The sequence below is a fragment of the Leuciscus leuciscus genome, assembly GCF_965113295.1.
Source record: "Leuciscus leuciscus genome assembly, chromosome: 15".
NCBI lineage: Eukaryota > Metazoa > Chordata > Actinopteri > Cypriniformes > Leuciscidae > Leuciscus > Leuciscus leuciscus.
This window is the reverse complement of record NC_138739.1, coordinates 7,884,360-7,904,137: the sequence shown is the minus strand read 5'-3', so window position 1 is coordinate 7,904,137 and position 19,778 is coordinate 7,884,360. Positions and strand designations below refer to the sequence as shown.

The 19,778-nt window shown below is 39.0% G+C and overlaps 2 protein-coding genes and 1 long non-coding RNA gene across 8 annotated transcripts in view; 2 read left to right on the top strand and 1 right to left on the bottom strand.

The window, feature by feature from the left end:
- The window catches only part of LOC309476456, a 59,518-nt gene extending 58,272 nt beyond the window's left edge, over positions 1-1,246 (top strand). Inside the window, exon 3 of the long non-coding RNA XR_014198168.1 lies at positions 719-1,246. This is a non-coding gene — a long non-coding RNA (uncharacterized lncRNA). The remainder of the gene's footprint in view (positions 1-718) is intronic.
- Positions 1-19,778, bottom strand: part of LOC309476005 (uncharacterized protein) — a 220,006-nt gene that overhangs the window by 196,484 nt on the left and 3,744 nt on the right. The gene's annotated exons all lie outside the window — the stretch shown is intronic.
- LOC309476212 (BOS complex subunit ncln-like) lies at positions 5,228-14,121 on the top strand. Of its 6 annotated transcripts, none has more exons than XR_014197963.1 (8): positions 5,228-5,521; positions 6,628-6,818; positions 8,769-8,913; positions 9,488-9,582; positions 10,670-10,747; positions 11,394-11,540; positions 11,960-12,048; positions 12,980-14,121. XR_014197963.1 is itself a non-coding variant. In XM_082139464.1 (7 exons), the coding sequence occupies exons 1-7, from the start codon at positions 5,359-5,361 to the stop codon at positions 12,999-13,001; spliced, it is 780 nt and encodes a 259-aa protein (XP_081995590.1). In that variant the 5' UTR covers positions 5,228-5,358; the 3' UTR covers positions 13,002-14,121. The 6 variants fall into 6 exon arrangements, 3 of the variants coding, with proteins under 3 accessions (XP_081995590.1, XP_081995589.1, XP_081995591.1); XR_014197964.1 differs by having other exon boundaries at positions 11,960-12,053; XR_014197965.1 differs by lacking the exon at positions 12,980-14,121 and having other exon boundaries at positions 11,963-12,049.

The window sequence follows — 19,778 nt, the reverse complement described above, 5'->3', positions numbered from 1 at the left end:
TATAACTGTGTGTATGAAAGTGCCCTCTGATATCTTCATATGATTAATATTCAAATAAATATGCTCAATTCATACAAACACACCAGGATGTTGAATATCTGTGTCAGGAACAGGAAATACTGCTGTAATCATATCAAATGTTTATATAGAATAGAATAGAATAGGAAATACTGCTGTAATCATATCAAATGTTTATATAGAATAGAATAGAATAGAAGAATATGAGAGATGAACATCAAACATCTTAATGTTGAGATTTAAACAACCTTCAATCTCACACTGAGGTCATCCAGCACTGATGGAGCGGATCCTGTTCAGCTCTTCTGGATCTGATCTCATAAACCACAATAATGACAGTAGCCACGCCCACCAGAGCAGAGAGGACCAATCGGATCACAGCTTCAGTAGGACCACAACAGTGGACAGAGTCTGAGGAATAAACACATCAAACTGAGATCAGATCAGTCAATAAACGGTTTGTAAAGTCATTCTGTGAGTGTTTATTGTGATTTTATATATATATATTTTAAAAGTTACACTTCCTGAGAGGCCAACATCTGAATAGTTAATGAAAATAAATAATCTCAGATTTCTCAATAATTTCTCAGATTTCTCAATATTCTCAATAATTTTAAGATATCAAATACTTTTATTCATTTAACGGAAGTGAATAATATTCTGCAGCAGTAAACACAAACAAAAGATGATAAATGAAAAGATAAATAGATTAAAAAAATGTATATGGACCAATAACTAAGCAACAAATAGACAAACTTTTACTTCACATAAGAGTGATGTCACACTCAAACTAATGCTGTTGGGTATTTGAGCTTCATATTTATTTTATTTGATATTATTTTATTTAATAATCTCTAATAACTGAGTTTAGAGCTGAACTCAAACTTGATCTTTCAGTAAAATCACAGTTAAATAATTTCTATATGAGACTAACTGTGAATGTTAATCTTTGACTAATTTCACCAGTTATAAAATGCCACAGTGACTGTGGGAAACGGGAAGACTCCTCTAGTGGTCATCAAGAGCACTTCATTATTTAATGTGACTTTTTTATTTTTGAAAATAATTTATAGGAAAAATGACTCATGACTCATTGATTACTCTGTGAGGAAACAAACAAATATACAGAATTTCTTGTATTTTATAAACATTAATTTATTTAATCTAGCCATGACAGAAATTTTATAAAAAAATAAAACTTTTTTTTGTATAGTCTACTGTAATTTATTGTTTATATGAAAAATTGTACAGCACACCCCAAATGTAACTGATTTTGAGTGTTTTGATAAATAAATAAATAAATAAATAAATAAATAAAGTTCTTGAAATACACCTCTGGTGCAACTCAGACTCATCATCAGTGATGTATCCTGGGTTCATTGGGTGTTTCGGGTCTCACAACATCATACACCCTCGCCCAGGCGACCCAGCCAGGGTTGATCAGACCCTGGCTTGTGTCTGAGTAGCTTGTCCAATCCACGGATCACCCCGCTTGATCCACAGCCATCTTGACGCCTTTTCAGCGGCATCCGTGATATTCTTGGTGGCTTTCCTGATGTGCAGTCCCTTCACTCCAAGCATCTTGAGAGCCCTGATGAGTGACTGGCCGACGAATCCTCTGCACCCGACCTCGATAGGATTGCATCGGGTCCTCCACCCCCTGCTTCGGCATTCGCCTGCCAGCTCCTCGTACTTGGCCCTCTTCCTCTCAAATGCCTCCTCCATCCGGTCTTCCCAGGGAACAGTCAACTCCAGCAGGACCACTTGCCTTGTTTTTTCTGACACCAGGACAATGTCTGGCCTGAGCGTGGTCGCCGCGATGTTTCCTGGGAATTTGAGCTGTCTCCCTAGGTCGACCTTCAGCTGCCAGTCCTTTGCTGTTGCGAACAGCCCCCCTGATTCCTTCAAGCGCTGATGTGGCTTCTCCCCGGCTTTAACAAAGACGATGTTCTGTCTTGCTGGTTGCTGGTGTTTACTGCAGGTGATCCCAGTACTGATGACCTCAGCAATGACCCTCAGCACTTGGTCGTGGCGCCAACGGTAGCGCCCATCTCCCAGTGCTTTTGGGCAGCTGCTCAAGATGTGCTCCAATGAACCTCCTCTCTGGCAGAGTGGGCACAGTGGTGTATCTGCCAGGCCCCAGCGGAAAAGATTGGATGGACTGGGGAGGACATCATAGACAGACTGAACCAGGAATTTTATCCGGTGTGGCTCAGACTTCCACAATTCTGTCCACGATATCTTTCGGTCTGCCACCTGCTCCCATCGGGTCCATGCCCCCTGCTGCCGCATCCCTACTATCCTACTGCAGCGGGCTTCTTCCACCCCAGCTCGGACCTCATCTTGGATCAGCTGTCGCCTTTCCTTTCCCTGGGCCTTGTTAAAGCGAGGTCTTGGATTGCTCCCGAGTCCTGCCCGTCCAGATGCCACTGCCCCCACCAGCTCACTGTGTCGCAGCCGTGACTCAGCCTGGTCCACTGCCTCTTGGGCCTTCCACTTCCTGCCGGTTCTGACCTCTATGCCTGCCGAAGAGACCTTGATGTCACTTGAGTCTCTGTACAGTAGCACCTCTCTTGATCGGGTTACCATAAACTCTTCCTTCAGACTGCTGAAGGGCAGTTTTAGTTTGTTCTTCGTCCCGTACAAGGCGATATCGCTGAGGCTTCGTGGTAGGCCTAACCACTTCCGCAGGGAACAGCTGACTTTCCTCTCGAAGCATTCAACGGTGGTTATTGGCACGTCATAGACCAGCAGTGGCCAGAGGAGTCGGGGCAGGATGCCGTGCTGGTAAATCCAGGCTTTATATTTACCTGGCAGACCTGACTTGTCCACAGCCGTCAACCAGATTCCCAACTGGTTGGTGGTTGTCTGGAGTGATGCGGTGTCCTTCAGGGTGCAGTCGTAGATCTTGCCCAGACTCTTGACTGGCTTTTCTCCGACAGATGGTATCTGGATGTCTCCTAGTGAGAAGCGGAACTGGTCTGTAACCTTCCCTTTCTTCACCACCAGGGACCTGGACTTGGCTGGCTTAAATTCCATCCGGGCCCAGTTAATGAGATGCTCGAGCCCTTGGAGGATCCATCTGCACCCCGGAACCGATGTTGTTGTCACCGTCAAATCGTCCATAAATGCTCTGATGGGGGGCTGCCGTATACCTGACTTGGTGAGTGGGCCTCTGCACTCCACCTCTGCTGACTTAACCAGCATATTCATTGCCAAGGCAAACAATATCACGGAAATAGTGCATCCCGTGATAATGCCCTTCTCAAGCCGATGAAACGCAGATGTTTCCGCTCCAGAGGTAACTCTCAAACTGAAGGAATTGTAATAATCCAGTATGAGGTTCTTGATCTTGTCTGGAACGTAATGTCGGTCAAGTGCGGTTTCTACCAGCCTATGTGGGATTGACCCGTAGGCATTGGCGAGATCGAGCCAGAGGACTGCCAGATCCCCTTTGCCTTCACGTGCCTCACGTAACAGCTGGGTGACAACTCCTGTGTGCTCGACGCATCCTGGCATCTTTGGGACTCCACCCTTCTGCACAGAGGTGTCGATGTACGTGTTCCTCAGGAGGAACTCCGTCAGGCGTCGGGCAAGAATACTAAAGAAAATCTTTCCCTCAACACTGAGGAGCGAGATGACTCTGAACTGCTCGATGGTACTTGAGCTCTCCTCCTTCGGGATCCAGACGCCCTCTGCATGTCTCCACTGCTGCGCCACCTTCCCCCTCCTCCAGATGACCTTGATTAGTTTCCATAACCTCTTCAAGAGTCTGGGGCACCTCTTGTAGACGACGTACGGCACTCCACTCGGGCCTGGTGCTGAGCTGGTTCTAGCAGCTTTGACGACTTCTTCAACTTCCTTCAAAGCTGGCTCCCTGGTGTTAAATGCCACGGTGGGTTCCAGCGGGGTTATCAACATTTTGCATGGCCCAAGATCTTTGTCTCTTGCGCTGTCACTGTACGTGGTGCTGAGATGTTTGTTAACATCTTCTTCAGTGCACGCAAGATGGCCACTTCTTTTCTGCCCGAGGATCTTCTTCGTAAATCCAAACGGGTTAGAAATGAAGGCGACACGTTTCCTGGCTCTCTCCTTGCCCCTCCTCCTATGCCACTCAGCTCGCCGGAGGGTGGTTAGTCTTTTCCTCAGGGTGTGGCGCAGTTCTGACAGACCAGCCTTTTCCTCCTCCCTTGCCTTCCTAAACTGCCGTCCGAGCAGTCTAAGCTCACTCCTTAGCTGGCTGATCTTCACTTCCCGTCTGTTTGGCTCTGCCACCCCTCTGGTCAGCTGTCGTTCCTTAATGCCGAACCTTTCAGCTCCGATGCTGATGATCATTGTTGACAGAGCCCGCAGTTTCTGGTCTACATCCCCCCTCGCGGTAGCTTCAAGGACTTGGTCCAGATCTTCATCAAACTGGAGCCACTCTCTCTCCTTGTTGGCAGCAGGCCACTTGACCCGGCGATGTTCGGAATGTCTCACATGGGGTGGAGCTTGTGGGGCGTGGAGGTTCTGGGCACTGTGGGGTGATTCCGGGCCGGGCTCCTCCTGCGTCTCACCAGGTACTAGACCTGTGCGTTGCACCACCTGCTTCCCCGTCAAACATTTCATTTTTGCCTGGTGAATCTTCAGGCCATGCCGGTTCTTGCAGACTTTGCCACATATGCAAACTACACTCATTGTCGTTTCTCCATTAGCATTGGTCGTTGCCTGTATATCCGTCCTGTTGGAGTGCTCATTCTCCCCCCCTCTCGGGCACTCCTGGGGGTATGGTTCATTAGGGGTTTTCGTAGCTTGTTTATGGGTGCATCCTCACGGAAGCTGCAGTTTGGGTTGCTGGCCCTCGCTGCCCCGGTTACTGTCTTCCCAGTTGCCAGCTGTCTCTCCAGCAGTCTCCATACTCTTCATGGTTGTCATCCAGACTGTTCCCGGAAGTCACTGGCTTAGCCAGATGGTATAGTTCTTAAATAAAATAAATAAATAAATAAATAAATAAATCTGGGGAAAAAGGTCAGACGAGGTAGTCCTTGAATATTCCTGATGGACCCCAACACCAAAAAGATGCACATTAACAATATTTCATACATTTTAATTATTTTCTAAAATATAAAATGCTTAACTAGCAGTATTCAACGCAATTTGTAATGTAAAAAAAGGTAAACGTACTATATCAATAAAACGTCAGTCTCATTACAGTTGGGCAGATGTGTAGGTGTCCGGTGATTTCGCCTGCCTGAAACTCTCTCCACCGCGGCGCCTGACAGCTCGAGCGATCGCCGTCAATCATTCATTCAGTCTTTTTCTCCGTTTCTCTCTATCGGAATCTCCCGAACCGGCTCCAGCATGTTCGAGGAGGCCAGCGAGGTGTTGGAGAACATGCTGAAGTGGTCGTTCCCGCTGAGTTTGGTGCTGTTTCTGGTGCTGGTGTGTCCGCTGCGCGCGGAAGCGGCGCATGAGTTCAGTGTGTACCGCATGCAGCAGTACGACCTGCAGGGACAAACCTACGGTAATAAACCGACACAACACGCTTTAAATGGCCATGTAATGCTTTATTAACACCTCTCGCTTTGTATTTGGGACATGTGGTGGCGTAGTGGTTTATTAACCAACGCCTGCTGGGGTTTAAACCTACAACCTTTCAGTTAACAACAACACCCCAGACTGGTACCATGGTATTACCTTGGTTGAAGTGTTTCTTGGTTCAAAACGTTCTCCAGGACTCGTAACTGAATGGTTGTCGGTTTGAACTAATCAATGGTTTAATAATGGACTTTCAGATTTACATGTCGTACTATATTAAATACCGCGGTATTTACCGCGTTACTCTCACATTGACGCAGCACTGTTATTTATATACTATTATAGTTTTACGTTTTAAAATTTAGTTTTAGTATTTTAGTTTTAATAGTTTTGATATGTGCATTTGTCCTTTTTACTACTTCAGTTTGTTTTTATTTTAGCTTCATTTCAGTTTGTTTTTATCTTTTGCTAGTTAGTAATTTTAGTGCATATTTCAGTTCAGTTAAATGTAGTTAATTTTTTAGTTAACAAATATAACCTTGCAAGATACTTCAAGAAATACCATGGTATTACCATAGTGACTCCCTCATAGCTGTTAATGTGTTAAGTTTTTTTTTTAGTTTTTTTTTAGTGCCATTTTAGTATTATTTAATACTATTATAGATTTTCTTATTTTTAAATAAGCAATAGCTTTAGTCTTAGTTGAAGACAATAACCCTTCATTGAAGCGTTAGGATGTGGCAGCTGTTTATCAAACGTCTCATCTTCATGAGAATTCATGAATCAAAACTGGTTTCACACGTGTTTATGGACTTCTCAGATATTTATTATATATATTTTAGTGGAGGAAGAGACACATTTGATAACAATTTATTTTAAGGTGACATAGTTACATGTTACTACATGTTCTTGCTATAGAAATAAGAGTAAATCTACATAATTACAAGTAACTGACCCTAAACCTAATCGTAACTTTATAAGTACATGTAGTTAATTAACATTACTCAGTATTATGATTGAAATGCAATATGACATAGGTAGGTTTTTTTTCAATATGTGGCACATGCATTAATAATCCGAATTGGTTCGCAGGTTCCCGTAATGCCATTTTAAACACAGAGGCTCGTTCGGTGGAGGCCGAGGTGCTCAGCCGTCGATGCGTGATGATGCGGCTTGCCGATTTCTCTTTCGAGAAATACCAGAAAGCCCTCCGGCAATCTGCGGGAGCCGTGGTCATCATACTCCCCCAGAACATGTCCACTATGCCCCAGGACATAGTGCAGGTAACGCTGTCAAACGACTAGGGCTGGGACAATATATCGATGCATCGTGAATCGAGAAATGATTCTGGATTGATTTTAAAATGCATCGATTCTCTCTCGAATCGATTCTGAGTTTAGTGTTTAACAGCGGATGGCACTGCGTGCTCTAGACACAGCCGTAATCTGCTGGCTTCTAATGCCTTACACACACCACTTGAACCTTCTATAAAATAATCATTCATAAAGTTTGAAAAGGTTGAAGTGAGTTACAAGGGTGTTTGCAGTGGGCTGTTTACATTAATCTCGTGTCATAAAAGCATTCTGAGGTGCGAGTACATTCTTAGGGTACGTTTACACGACAACGATATGCTTAAAAGGGTCATATAATGCCATTTTTGTACAAGTTATTATGATTCTTTAGGGTCTTAATGAAAAGTTTGTAATACACTTTAATTAAAAATTCTCATTAGTATTGTAAGAAAACACAAATTTTACCTGGTCAAAAACAGCTCTGTTTTCAGCACGCCGTTTAAGTGCATGTGTCTTTAAATGATAATGAGCTTTGCTCACCCCGCCCCTCTGTTCTGTGCGTACACCGTTTCTAACACAATAACCATAACGCGTTGTTCATTATAAACGTGGGATTATGAATTATATTGAGAACGTTGTACATAGAAAACATGCCGTAATGTACCCTGAGTGTAAACAGCCGCATTCATCATGAAGCGTGCAAGCGATTTGCAAAGATTAATATAAAGGTTAATCAAACGTTACACTCACTTCTTCTTCTGGAAGTGCAGCAGGAACACGAATAGTTGGTACCGATCCTTTTTTCAGGAGCAGCTTCTTAGCAAAACCAGCTTTACTGACCCTCGTTTATAAAGCAGTCTCTGGTGTGTGAAATGATTCGCGCAAACATGAAAGCATTGACGTTGATCGTGGGAAATATTCCCTTCGAAAACAAACTCAGCCACTGCGTCTTCAGCGGTTCGGATTTAGGAACATCAAAATGATGCTGTGTTCGTTATTACACCCAAGAACAGGACACCACAATCTCTGACGCCATTCTGCTCATAGACAGTGCTCCAGAGTATCAACAATGGCGGACTATGATGACAGCTCGCTCACGAGCGAGGGCGGGTCTGTGTTGAAACGCTGCTGTCAATCAACAATCGTGTCACACGGTGAGACGGCTTGATTTGAGAGAGGGGAAAACATATAAGAAGATTAAAAAAAGACCACTGGATGGATTTTTATCATTGTATGATGGTTGTGTACAGGCACTGCTAACACACATTTCAGTACAATCAACTTGTAAAAGTGCATGTACCATTATATGACCCCTTTAAAGCGGAGAAGTTTTTCCTTTGAGTTTTCCGCGTACGGACGACACCATTGTCAAAACGATCCCCATTCACGCGGATCCTCGAAAACGACTGAAAACGTATTTTATTAAAGTATTTTTCTGCCGGGCCGTTAGATGGCGATGAAACAGAATAGACTGAACATGTAATATGCATGTGCATGACGTCATCGTCGTCACAGATTCACGTTTTTGCCGTTTACACGGAGACCGTTTTCAAAAACTTGCACTTTGAAACCCGTTTTCAGAACTTTGCGTTTTCAGGCACACAAAACGCTGTTGTCATGGAAGCGAACGGCCAAAACGCATAAAAAGTGTTACGTTTTTGGTTGAAAACGGTATCGTGTAAACAGCCCCTCAGACTCAGCTGAACGCACGAGCGCTCTTCTTCGTTAGCATTTGAGCGTGCTGTTAAAAACTAGCATAGAGCGCCATCTGCTGTTAAAAACTGAGATTAGAATCGTTTTGCGATGCATTCGGAAAAAATTGGAATCGATCCAGGAATCGTGATGCATCGATATATTGTCCCAGCCCTACTGAGGACCCGTTCAGAGGCGCGTGTCGTGTGAATGGGAGGCTGATTATGGGTCTGTTTTCGTCCCCTGCAGCAGTTCATGGAGCTGGAGCCGGAGCTGTTGGCCACCGAGACCATCGTGCCCGTGTACTTCGCCCTGGAGGACGAGGAGCTGCTGTCCATCTACACACAGACACAGATCTCCTCTTCCTCACAGGGGTCTTCATCAGCGGCTGAAGGTACCCGAAAATATGCATTATGAACATTCTGTACCATAAACTGTAGTTTATATGAAATGCTTTATTATATGAAATATTTTAATAATTAGATATATTATCTTATTAGATTAAAATGTATTTTTTATACAATATGTTATATTAATATTAATATATATAAAATGTTAATTTATCATTTTTATTTGTTACATATCAGACAAATATATATTACAATACATGTTATTTTTATATAGTATTTTAATATTTCATATATATATAGTTTATTTTTTTTAATTGTCTATAAATTATATAATATGTTAAAGCATAATTGTGTGTGTGTGTGTATATATATATATAAATGATTTGTGATATTTTTAGACATATTATATGAATGACATAGATTGTTTATATTTTTTATAATATATATCATAAGGTGTATATATATTACATTTTATATATTATAATAAATTATTTATATAAAATATGTGGTATTAATGCATACATATACTTTATTTTATAATCATATTTTTATATTAATTATACCGTGTGTGTATGTTTATATAAGGGTTTTATAGTTAATGTGTTTGTTTTTGCCCAGTGCTGCTGCACACAGCGACTGCTAATGGTTTTCAGATGGTGACCAGTGGAGCTCAGAGCAAAGCTGTCAGTGATTGGGCCATTACCAGTCTAGAGGTGAGTGTAACTGATTCCAGAAAACACCAGTTTACCCATAATCCCAGTTACTCCCCCTGATGTCCCACCAAACCTGTATGACTTCCCTTGTTCTCGGAACCAAAATGATGTTTTGAAGAACATTTCAAGCTGCTTTATCATCTAGTGGAAGTTGAAACCCATAATAAAAGTAGTTCTTCAATTTCTGGACTATGACAAAGTCTTCTAAAGCCAAATTTGTGTCAAAAATTCAAGCAATTATGTGGCAAAAAACATAATTTACCACTTTATTTACAAAATATGAATCTCCAACGCACGTCCACGACGCATGCGTGTTGTGTTGATGAAAGCGCTGGCGCTGTTGTGGGATCTTTGGAGGATGATATTTTGTAAATAAAAACTACAACTGTAAAATTTGACCTTGTGTTTCGCAGATGTCGACTTTTAAAGTGAGAAATGGCAGAAATGTCACTCAGTATGAACTTGAACTTGAACTTGGACTTTATTGTCATTATACATAATAGTACAAGGAAATTCTGTCTGGTGAATGAATCTCAGTTAAAGAACTAAAACAAAAACACTTCAAACACACAACAACAATAAGCAAAATGTGACCCTGGACCACAAAACCAGTCTTCTGGGTAATTCTTTTTTATAATTATTTGATTTATACATCATCTGAAAGCTGAATAAATAAGCTTTCGATAGAACATGAGGACAATATTTGTCCGAGATACAACTATTTGAAAATCTGGAATCTGAGGGTGCAAAAGAATCTAAATATTGAGAAAATCATCTTTAAAGTTGAAAGGTCATCCACTCACAAAAATAAATTTTTGAAACATTTAAGATAAGAAATTTACAAAAACTTCATGGATCACGATCTTTACTTAATATCCTAATGATTTTGGGCGTAAAAGAAAAATCAATAATTTTGACCCATAGAATGTATTGTTGGCTATTGCCACAGATATACCCGTGCGACATGTGACCAGGGTCACATATGGCTTTGAGTCTTAACTAGTTGACTTTTTAACTCCCTCACAAATAGCAAAGCCTGATTCTCCAGCGTGATGTCCATCATATACTCTCTCTCTTATGTTCTCAGGGGCGTCTCACAGGTGCGGGAGAGGATCTGCCCACTATCGTCCTGGTTGCTCACTACGACTCTTTCGGAGTTGCTCCGGTAAGGACCTCTCGTCGCTCTCTTTCACTCGATGAGGTATAGAGGGAATGCACTGACGTCACTTTCCTCAGCCGGACTGAGTGGCAGAAGAGCTGCTGGGTCACTGGATTTAACTGGGGAAACTGTGAACACGCCAGTAAAACAAGCGATTATCAGATTAAACTAAAGGTTGGACTCGATATAGTGTTTCTTACAACTTATCAAACATCCAGTGATCATGTATATTGACATGCAGCAGGAGTCATGTTTCCTGATACTTATATGAGCCTGATTTCGACGCCGGGGAAATACATAAAGCAAATTTTCCTGAGAATGCTTTATATAAATACAATATGAGTAGGTCTAATTCCGAGTGATCACTTCTATCAGTGTTATATATATCATCATATCGTCCAGCCTTAAAACTTCTATAGTTTTTTTGTCAGTGTTTATTTAAAAAGGTTTGGTAGGCCTAACAATAAATTATTCGTTTTCTGTAGAATCAGGATCAGAATTTTTGGCGTTATTTTTAGGGGTAAATGTGGATAGGAGCAGGCTTCACTCAATGTGTATTCTTGTCCACTTTAAGAGTGCTGGCCTAGATAATTCGAATACATAAAGTGGGAGAGAGGCCGCACTATGCGTAAATATATTTTTATTTGCACAGACGCTTCTTCCAGAAGGCACGCGCCGAAAAATAATGAAACGTTGTTAATGAAACGGCGCGGCACCGACCCGCACGCGCCTGCCTCACTGACTGCAACTGACAAAGCAGCTGAACTCCGTCTCTCGCTGTTGTTTTCACTGCTTTCTGGTGAGTTTAGTCTCTAAAATCACACAAATAATACACACAACTGTTCTTGACACTTCTCTTACTTGTAATTGACACGCTTCTGTTGAATATTTGCTTTATATAAATGGTTTAGTGTCTTCGGAAAAAGTCTGTTAGCATCTCAACCATTTTCAGAAGAGGTAACGTTATGCTAACTTCATAGCTTGAGCTTTTGATATGAACGTTTAGGCTTTTAATCACATCTTAATAGGTAGATGAGAGGTTTTGGAAGTTTTGTAAAAAAAATAAGTTAGTTTGGAAGTGAGCTAATTTATTTAACATAAACGTATGTATTTAACATAAACGTACTCGATGACGTCACTTACATGGAGTGTGAAAATTGGCTGAAACTAGCTCAATTTGTGTTAACAAATTGATAAAAAATAGCTCTGTGATTTCAGCAGCAACAAAATAATCCTTCTACAACAGAGGGAAGCTCCACGACTTTAACATTTCTGAAGAAAGCTGCTGCCAGAGAAGTTGGAAACAGGTGAAGTAAGAAAGCTCATTAAATTACTTCATATCCATTTTCTCACAATATTTTGTCACCTACTGTATATCAACATGCATCTGTTATTTTCTTAGTTTTTAAATTCTCATATTTACATTTACATTTGTTTGTTTAATTTATTTTAAGAAAGTTTTGACATCCAAACTTAAGTGACACTGTATGAGCAATATGAATAAGTGAATAAGTAAAACTAAAACCATAGATGAAACATTTATGATTATTATCAGTGTTGAAAACAGTTGTGCTGCTTCATATTTTTGTGTTTTTCAGGGTTATTTGAATGAAAGAAAAAAAGCAGCATTTATTTGAAACCGAAATCTTTACTCTCTCTTCTGGTCAATTTAATGCATCCTTACTGAATAAAATATTTATTTTTTGTTTTTTTTACTCTATTGAACCCAAACTTTTGAACAGTAGTGTAAACTACTGTTTATATGTTGGGTCTATTTAACAATGAATCCTGGAGAGAGAGGAAAGAAAATGGATTAAACTGTTACATTGGTTTACACAGAAAGATTAATCAGCACAACTGTTTTCAACATTGATAATACTCAGAAATGTTTAGGACGTTTGCACTGTAAGAATGTATAGTCTTCAAATATTAAAATGCTGACTCATTAGGCCATGTTTTCTCATTAAAATCAGATGATTTCCTATTAATTCAATAAAATGTAAGGGAATAACTCTAGAATAACCTTCCTGATAATGTTTGGGGCCCAGAAACACTATCCTAATTTAAATCTAGATTAAAGACACATCTCTTTAGCCAAGCATTCAATTAACACATCTCATAATCTTGCACTATATATGATGAAATAGTAAAAAGTTCACATGACCATCTTTTGCCTGAAATAATATGAACAGCAGCAATGCTAATCTTTCTCCTGTTGTCTCCTTGTTTCTATCTCAGGATGCTCAGCATATTTGACTAGAGATTACAGCAGCTCCAGGTCGGATCCAGGCTCCAGCCTCACTTGGGAAGACTTCTAATGACATCAATACTCTTGAAGACAATGTGTTTAAACAATTTTCAGATGTTAAATGATATTTTAAAGTGTTTAAACTAATTTAAGTTTTTATGTCAGGTGGTACAACAACAATATTATGTATTTTAGTTGTACCACCTGACATGGAAAGTGTACCACCAACCTACCCATACTTGAAATTAGCAGTTTTTATCAGTATTTGAGAGAGCTCTACAAGCTTTTTCACTTTGCCAAAGAGATCAGTTAGGCTCCTCTGGACGATGCATTATCATGTTTACTGTTATTACCTTGTAAATTCATAATAACATTTGAGAATATACAAATTGCTGGACAAAAGTTTCTCAATTACCTCAACAGCTTTAAAACTACTGATATTTATAAAAAACAATTATATGAAAGGCTTCAAACCTAAAATGATGGCATAGTTAATGTTTTATTATTAAGACACCATTTTAAATTGTTTTCTTAGTCTGTTCATTTGTTCGGACAGTTGCACCATCACCTGACATTTTGGGGGTTTAATGCTGCCTTCAGGAATAATCATAAATAGGCCTAGTTTCCTAGTTTAAAAAAATGGACATCGTAATCACGACTTCAGGAGAAGAAAAACTAAATAATATGTATTATTAAATGTACCAAAAAAAAGATTTCAAACTAAGGTTTTATAGAATATAGTGAATAGTGATACATTGTCATGAAGTTATCAAATTATTTTAAAAGGAAATAAAGCACTTGCCACAACATAACTTTGTGACAATGTTTAGAAAAATATATGAACGATTTTTAAACAAAACTGTCTGCTTATACAGATTCTATCTTTCAGTGCTAATTGCTTTGTGTATTTAAATGTTAAATGGGAAAACACTCAACTGTTCTTTTTTCTTGCATTTTTATTTTCTTATTCTTGCTTTGTTAGCAAAGCAAGCCACCGAAATGAAGATGTGTAGGAGTAGTTAGATGTTCAAGCTTTTGGGGAAAACCTTGTTCATTTAAATGTATAACCTGTTTGCATACTGTTTTTGCTGTTTGTGCTTTGTTCTATAGTAAATGAACTGAATTAACCAAATTTTGAGTCTGTATCGTTCATATGCCGTTAAAAAAGTCTATAAAATAGTTTTGGGCCAATGAGGACAAGTTAAATTAGACCACTGCATGTCCGCCCATATTATTAAAAACTAAAATGACCAACTGGTTACCAACACACGACTGTCAATCCACAACGTTGCCACGACGTCGCCGTTACTTACTGACAACGTTACAAAGTTACGTCGTGACAACGAATCCAGGAATTTCACTTTTCCGGTTGCCACGACGTAACCAGTTACGTCGCCACGACGAAAGTTTGGTCACCAGATTACGTTGCAGTTACGTAACAGTCACGTATTTGTGTTAGCTGGGTACAAATGTCTTCGTTGATAGTCTGACATATATTAGAAGCTATGTGTCTGTCATGGATTTTTTGCACTGATTCTCAAAAAAACGGAACAAAGTATTTGACACATAAAAGTCTTGTTCCATATTGAACGATTCCGTATTAAAAAAATACATTGAAATATATTCTGAAATATAACAAAAATATATGAAATATAAGTATGAAATATATTTATTGGGCCAATTTCAAATATTTGCATATATTCCAAAATATATCCTGAAAATATATTTCAAATATATTTCTTTTGTTTATGGGACGGGACGATTCCGTATTATACGGAACGGTTGGCAACCCTATTCTCATCACATCTTCTGTCAAATCAAATGCTCTCTAGAATCTAAAGCTCCGCCCCCTATGTTATAAACACCACCTGGTCAAAGTGACCGTTAGGGAGCAATATGTCTAAATAATATTTTTTATAATATTTTATTCCGTTTTCCAACTGTACGGTGGTTAAGAATGAAATGGTTAGAGTTTATTCAGACCTCTACTATTGAATCCAGCGTATCATCAGCGCTGCTTCCATGGTGCTGTCAAGTAGGGGAGACCGGGGACAGTCGCAACATGGGGATGGTTGCAACATGTCATTTTTCTCCAATCAGAAACAAGCCAGAGTGATGACACTCATACTGTACATGCACAGTTAGACCCTCCACCCACTAAGAAGACAGTAGACATATTCAACATCTGCTGCTGCATTTATTGAACAAAACTTGTTTTGGAGGTATGAAAGTAAATTTTTTCATGAGATATATTTTTTGTCATACTGTCCTGAAATTTTGTATGAATTAATCAAAACTTACTTAGTTTGAATTATTGTTTTGTTGACTTCTAAGTCACTTAGACTAAGTGACACGGTTAGCATGTGTCAAAGTCAGTGTGTCTAGCAGGCATATGACGTTCTGTCATGGCTGATAGGGTTGGGGACGGTTGCAACAAGTTATAAATTGCATGTTTAATAAAAGTTTGTTGCATTGCAAATTGCTCAATTCTTCCTGTCTGACACTGAAATATGGAGAGATTGAATAGCATCTGTAACTCCTGCACACTGAATCTATGTAGGCCTATGTTCTACACATAAACAAACAAAACTCAATAACTGTTATTTGATAAATATGACTAAATAAATTAATTATAGGCTACAATAATATTATTGAAATAAATAATACTATAATATTATAGTAGGCCTAAAACAGTTAATATTTTCAGAATTCCATTGAGACAAAAAGCTTAAGTTAATTAATGAAATTTAAGGTATTTTTAACGTGTTGCAACCGTCCCCTGGGTCGGGGTCAGTTGCAACATCTGACTTCTTCCATTCAAATAAATACTGTGAACGATATGTCATATATAATCATCTTTAAATGGTATGGGTAATTAGCAGACAGATGCAAGTTTAATATATACAAATTTGGTTGGTCTAGTCCAAATAGTCTCTGAGTAACTGAGAGAAATGCAAAAAGTGTTGCAACTGTCCCCGGTCTCCCTTGCAGTCTGTGAGGTAAACTAAACGCTATTGGCTATTTGAAAGGGCGGAGGAGCCATTCACTAGGCTTGTTTGAGATCACCGGTGATCAGCGCGAGATGCATGCCGGTTAGAAATGTGTCCGAGTGCGGTCAAAAAACTCTCGCGAGCGCAAGGCGGACGTGTCGAATTCTGCAGTCGCGCGCAGTTGCTCTCCACCGACTGCGCTGATCAAAAGCATGATGGGAAACGACTTGCTGACGACACAGCTTAATGATCATTGGCTTAAACAACCGTGATGTATGTTCTCTTTTAAAAATTTAGATTTTAAAACTCTGATACCATGTTTTATGTGTATACTGTACGTTATGTGTGAATATTCCCAAACTATCTAACCCCATCTCTATGGGTTATGCATTATAATTTTTATTTAAACAGAAAACACATATGTCTGTATTAAAGAATGGAATTAAATACGTACTTTGTGTGTCTTGTTCATTATTTATTTTCATATAAAAGCAACAGAACTTAAATTCCATCCAGTTTATTAGCAACACTGTGCACGAGCGTGAATCCCGCGATATCCATCTTTGATCTCACAGGTGTCAGATCCACTGCGAGAAGAGAGAACTGTCCGGCTTGCCTGCGCTTTTTTCACTCCTCCCCTCACTGCAGCCGCCTACTCTCGCGTACATTTCAGGCGAGGCAAGGCGCATATCAAACGAGCCTATTGATATCATATAATAAAGGCTAGATGTCTCGTCCGCGCTGCTGGCCAATGGAGGTCGACGTCCGCACACGGCGGCCATCTTACCACAGTGTGCTCGCTCACTCATAACATGGTGCATGTACTTTTAAATAACCATAACTTGCTCAATTTTCAACCGATTTTCAAACGGTTTGGTTTGTTATAAAGGTCAGAGATGTAGTTATGACACTGCATATGAATAATTATAACAATGGACTTCTATATGAAAGAATTATAGCCACGTTAATAACGTTTGTAAGAAACCAAACCGTTTGTAAATCCGTCAAGATTTCAGCGAGATAAGAGGATTTGTGTGCATGCTGATCACTCACCTTAATTCACAGCTTCCCTGTGGTAAGATGGCCGCCGGTGATGCCGGAAGTGACTCCGCCGTAAGACATCTAGCCTTTATTATATGATATCTATCGTTTGAGATACGTTTTCTCTTGTTTGGTGGGTGTGTCAGAACTGCAGTCCAATCAGCAGCAACATGTATATAAAGCACGCGGTATTAAAGTGAACTCGCACAATGGGTTCAAGGAAAGTAATTTACAAATTTGTTTGATGCAGCTCCACTGTCTATGTGCAGCTCGGTATACGCAACAACTGAGGATATTAGAAGACATGTTTGTCGTAAGTTTTATTGTAAAAATATAGGATATCAACATAATGATGTAGTTGTTTATATTTGTAGCTTCATTGCAAGTGTATGACATTTGGTATAGAAATAAACAATGGTAATTAAGTGCTTTTCCTAAAAATGAGAAAGTTAATACAGGGTATTAAAACAGTATGAACTACAAATAAAGTCAGTATGTGAGGCTAAATAGATGTGTTTTAGTCTGAATTAGGTAAGATGTGTGCTTCCATTTCAGTTTCAGCAATCCCTTCACTCGATTGGGATGTTCTCTTTTGTTCTGGGCAGCAAGTGCAGTAACTGTAACATCGGGCATATTTTGTAGTATTAAACACATATTTATACCGACTTCATCAGGCTCCGAAAATTCTTCACAAAGAACACAAAGAATGGCCTTCTCAGCTGCCATAGTTGCAACTCTTGCGTCATCAGAACAGTGTGTTCAACGCATCACCGTTTCTGTTTAAAAAACGTTGTGCAACGTTTTGTCGGTGCTGAACGCAATCCTGATGGACGCTCAACGGCTAGAGAATACCCATAATGCACTGTGAGAGTCGCGCGCTGAATGAGAAGATGGTGCCGCAGCTGAATTAATCATCCATTCATTTTCAAACCCGTGCTGGTCCAGTGTAATGTCACACAGGTATAAATTCCTTTTTAATTGATTATTCAATTGTTTAATTACAGTTTACATGCTAGTTTCCATAGCAGAGTTCAGGATAAATCTTTTCACTACTGGAGCGGCCAGTTTGCTACGTTTCAATTAATTATTAAACAGCGCAAACTATGCAAAAGTAGCAGCCCTTCACTTACTCGTTTTCATTCACTCCCTCAAGTGGACTATATTAGTGGAGTAAAGTGGACTATATTAGTGGAGTAATGTAGGGAACAGTGAATGAGGGTATATGGGATTTCGAACACAGCAATGGAGAGACTCTTGAACCTCAGAGAGAAAACTTTATTGATGAACACAAGCAGACACATATGCAGGATAAAGCATGTTATACTAAATATTTAAAATGGTATTTGCTGCGCAGCTGAGAAACAGAAGTACTAATGTTCCTACGCTCAAAAGACCATCGCAGAGACAGTGATAGTGTTGAAGACTATAGAGCCGCCCTCGGGGTGAGGCTGTAATACTCTGAGTTAGTATTAATGATCCTGTGTCGGACCAGCATACACCTGAGAAGGACGGTGAGAGTGTTTGTTCATAATGTAGGAGTTTCTGTCTTTTACATTTTATTATGAAATTTTAGAACACAAGAGTAACTTTATTAACAGTACCAAAAAAAAAAAAAACCAACAAGAGAGACTCTGGAAACCATAAAACTTGTTCAACAACAACACATATTATACCGCACACTGCCAAATATATGTTCAACAAGTTTGTTAAAGTAGTTTGCGGAATGAAATCATACACACTTTAAACAGGAATATTGCAATATGCTCTGCGGTTATTTGTTAATTAAACTGATAGAAATGACACAGAGACACTTACCTTCATTTGTCCAAAAACACAAAGAATGGCCGGAAGCAAATCAATCAAAACTAACTTTAGCTGGAAAATAACTTTATTAAAGAACCGCTATAAAGCCAAAACAATCTCTGTTACCTTAAATTATACGCTTATCTCTGTAAAGCTGCATTGAAACAATCTACATTGTTAAAAGCGCTATATAAATGAAGATGACTTGACTTGACTTGTTATTATATACATTAAGTCAAATGGAATGAAAAAAATGCCAAATTTTGAACAATTTAAAATTGATATTAAAATATATTTACAAACAATATCCAAATATAAAAACTTAAAAGCAAGGACATCTACAAAGCTGTTTAATAGTTTCAAGTTTGTTTTGTTTTTTTTCTGTAAAATGACTTTCTTTTTCTCTCTTTCTTTCTTCCTTTTTCTCCTTGTTTACCCCTGACATGTATGGTTATATGCACTCATGTATGTAAATTATGTTTTGTTGTTATTAAAATGCAAAAAAAATTTTTTAAATCACTATCTTGAGATCCTTTACGTGATAATAAACAAGAAAATGATGTGATTCTGCATGTGATCTGTAACACGAACTTTACACAGTATTGTATATTTTTCTTGCAGTAAATCTGCAACTAGAACATGTAACAGAGTTAGTTTTATGAGTTAATACAATTTAAAAACATTTAAAAAAAATAATATTTTAGCTGTATATTTTGTTTATACCGGAATATATTGCAATAATAATAATAATAATAATAATTGGTAATATTAAATAAAATAAAAACATTTTTACAGAATGGCTATAAGATGCACCTGTGAAAAAAGTAGAAATAAAGCTGTATACGGTACACTGCTGAAATATTTCAAATATACATAAAGTTTGTATTCCTCTGAATAAATCATGAGAGACTCTTGAACCTCAGAGTGAGAAACTTTATTGATAAAGGCAAGAAAA

Bases quoted from the DNA above. Each gene is read 5' to 3' on its own strand.
- LOC309476212 (XM_082139463.1), top strand. From the start codon at position 5,359: ATGTTCGAGGAGGCCAGCGAGGTGTTGGAGAACATGCTGAAGTGGTCG. The intron at 5,522-6,627 runs GTAATAAACCGA...ATTGGTTCGCAG, and splicing joins CCTGCAGGGACAAACCTACG to GTTCCCGTAATGCCATTTTA. The intron at 12,049-12,979 runs GTGAAGTAAGAA...TTTCTATCTCAG, and splicing joins GCCAGAGAAGTTGGAAACAG to GATGCTCAGCATATTTGACT.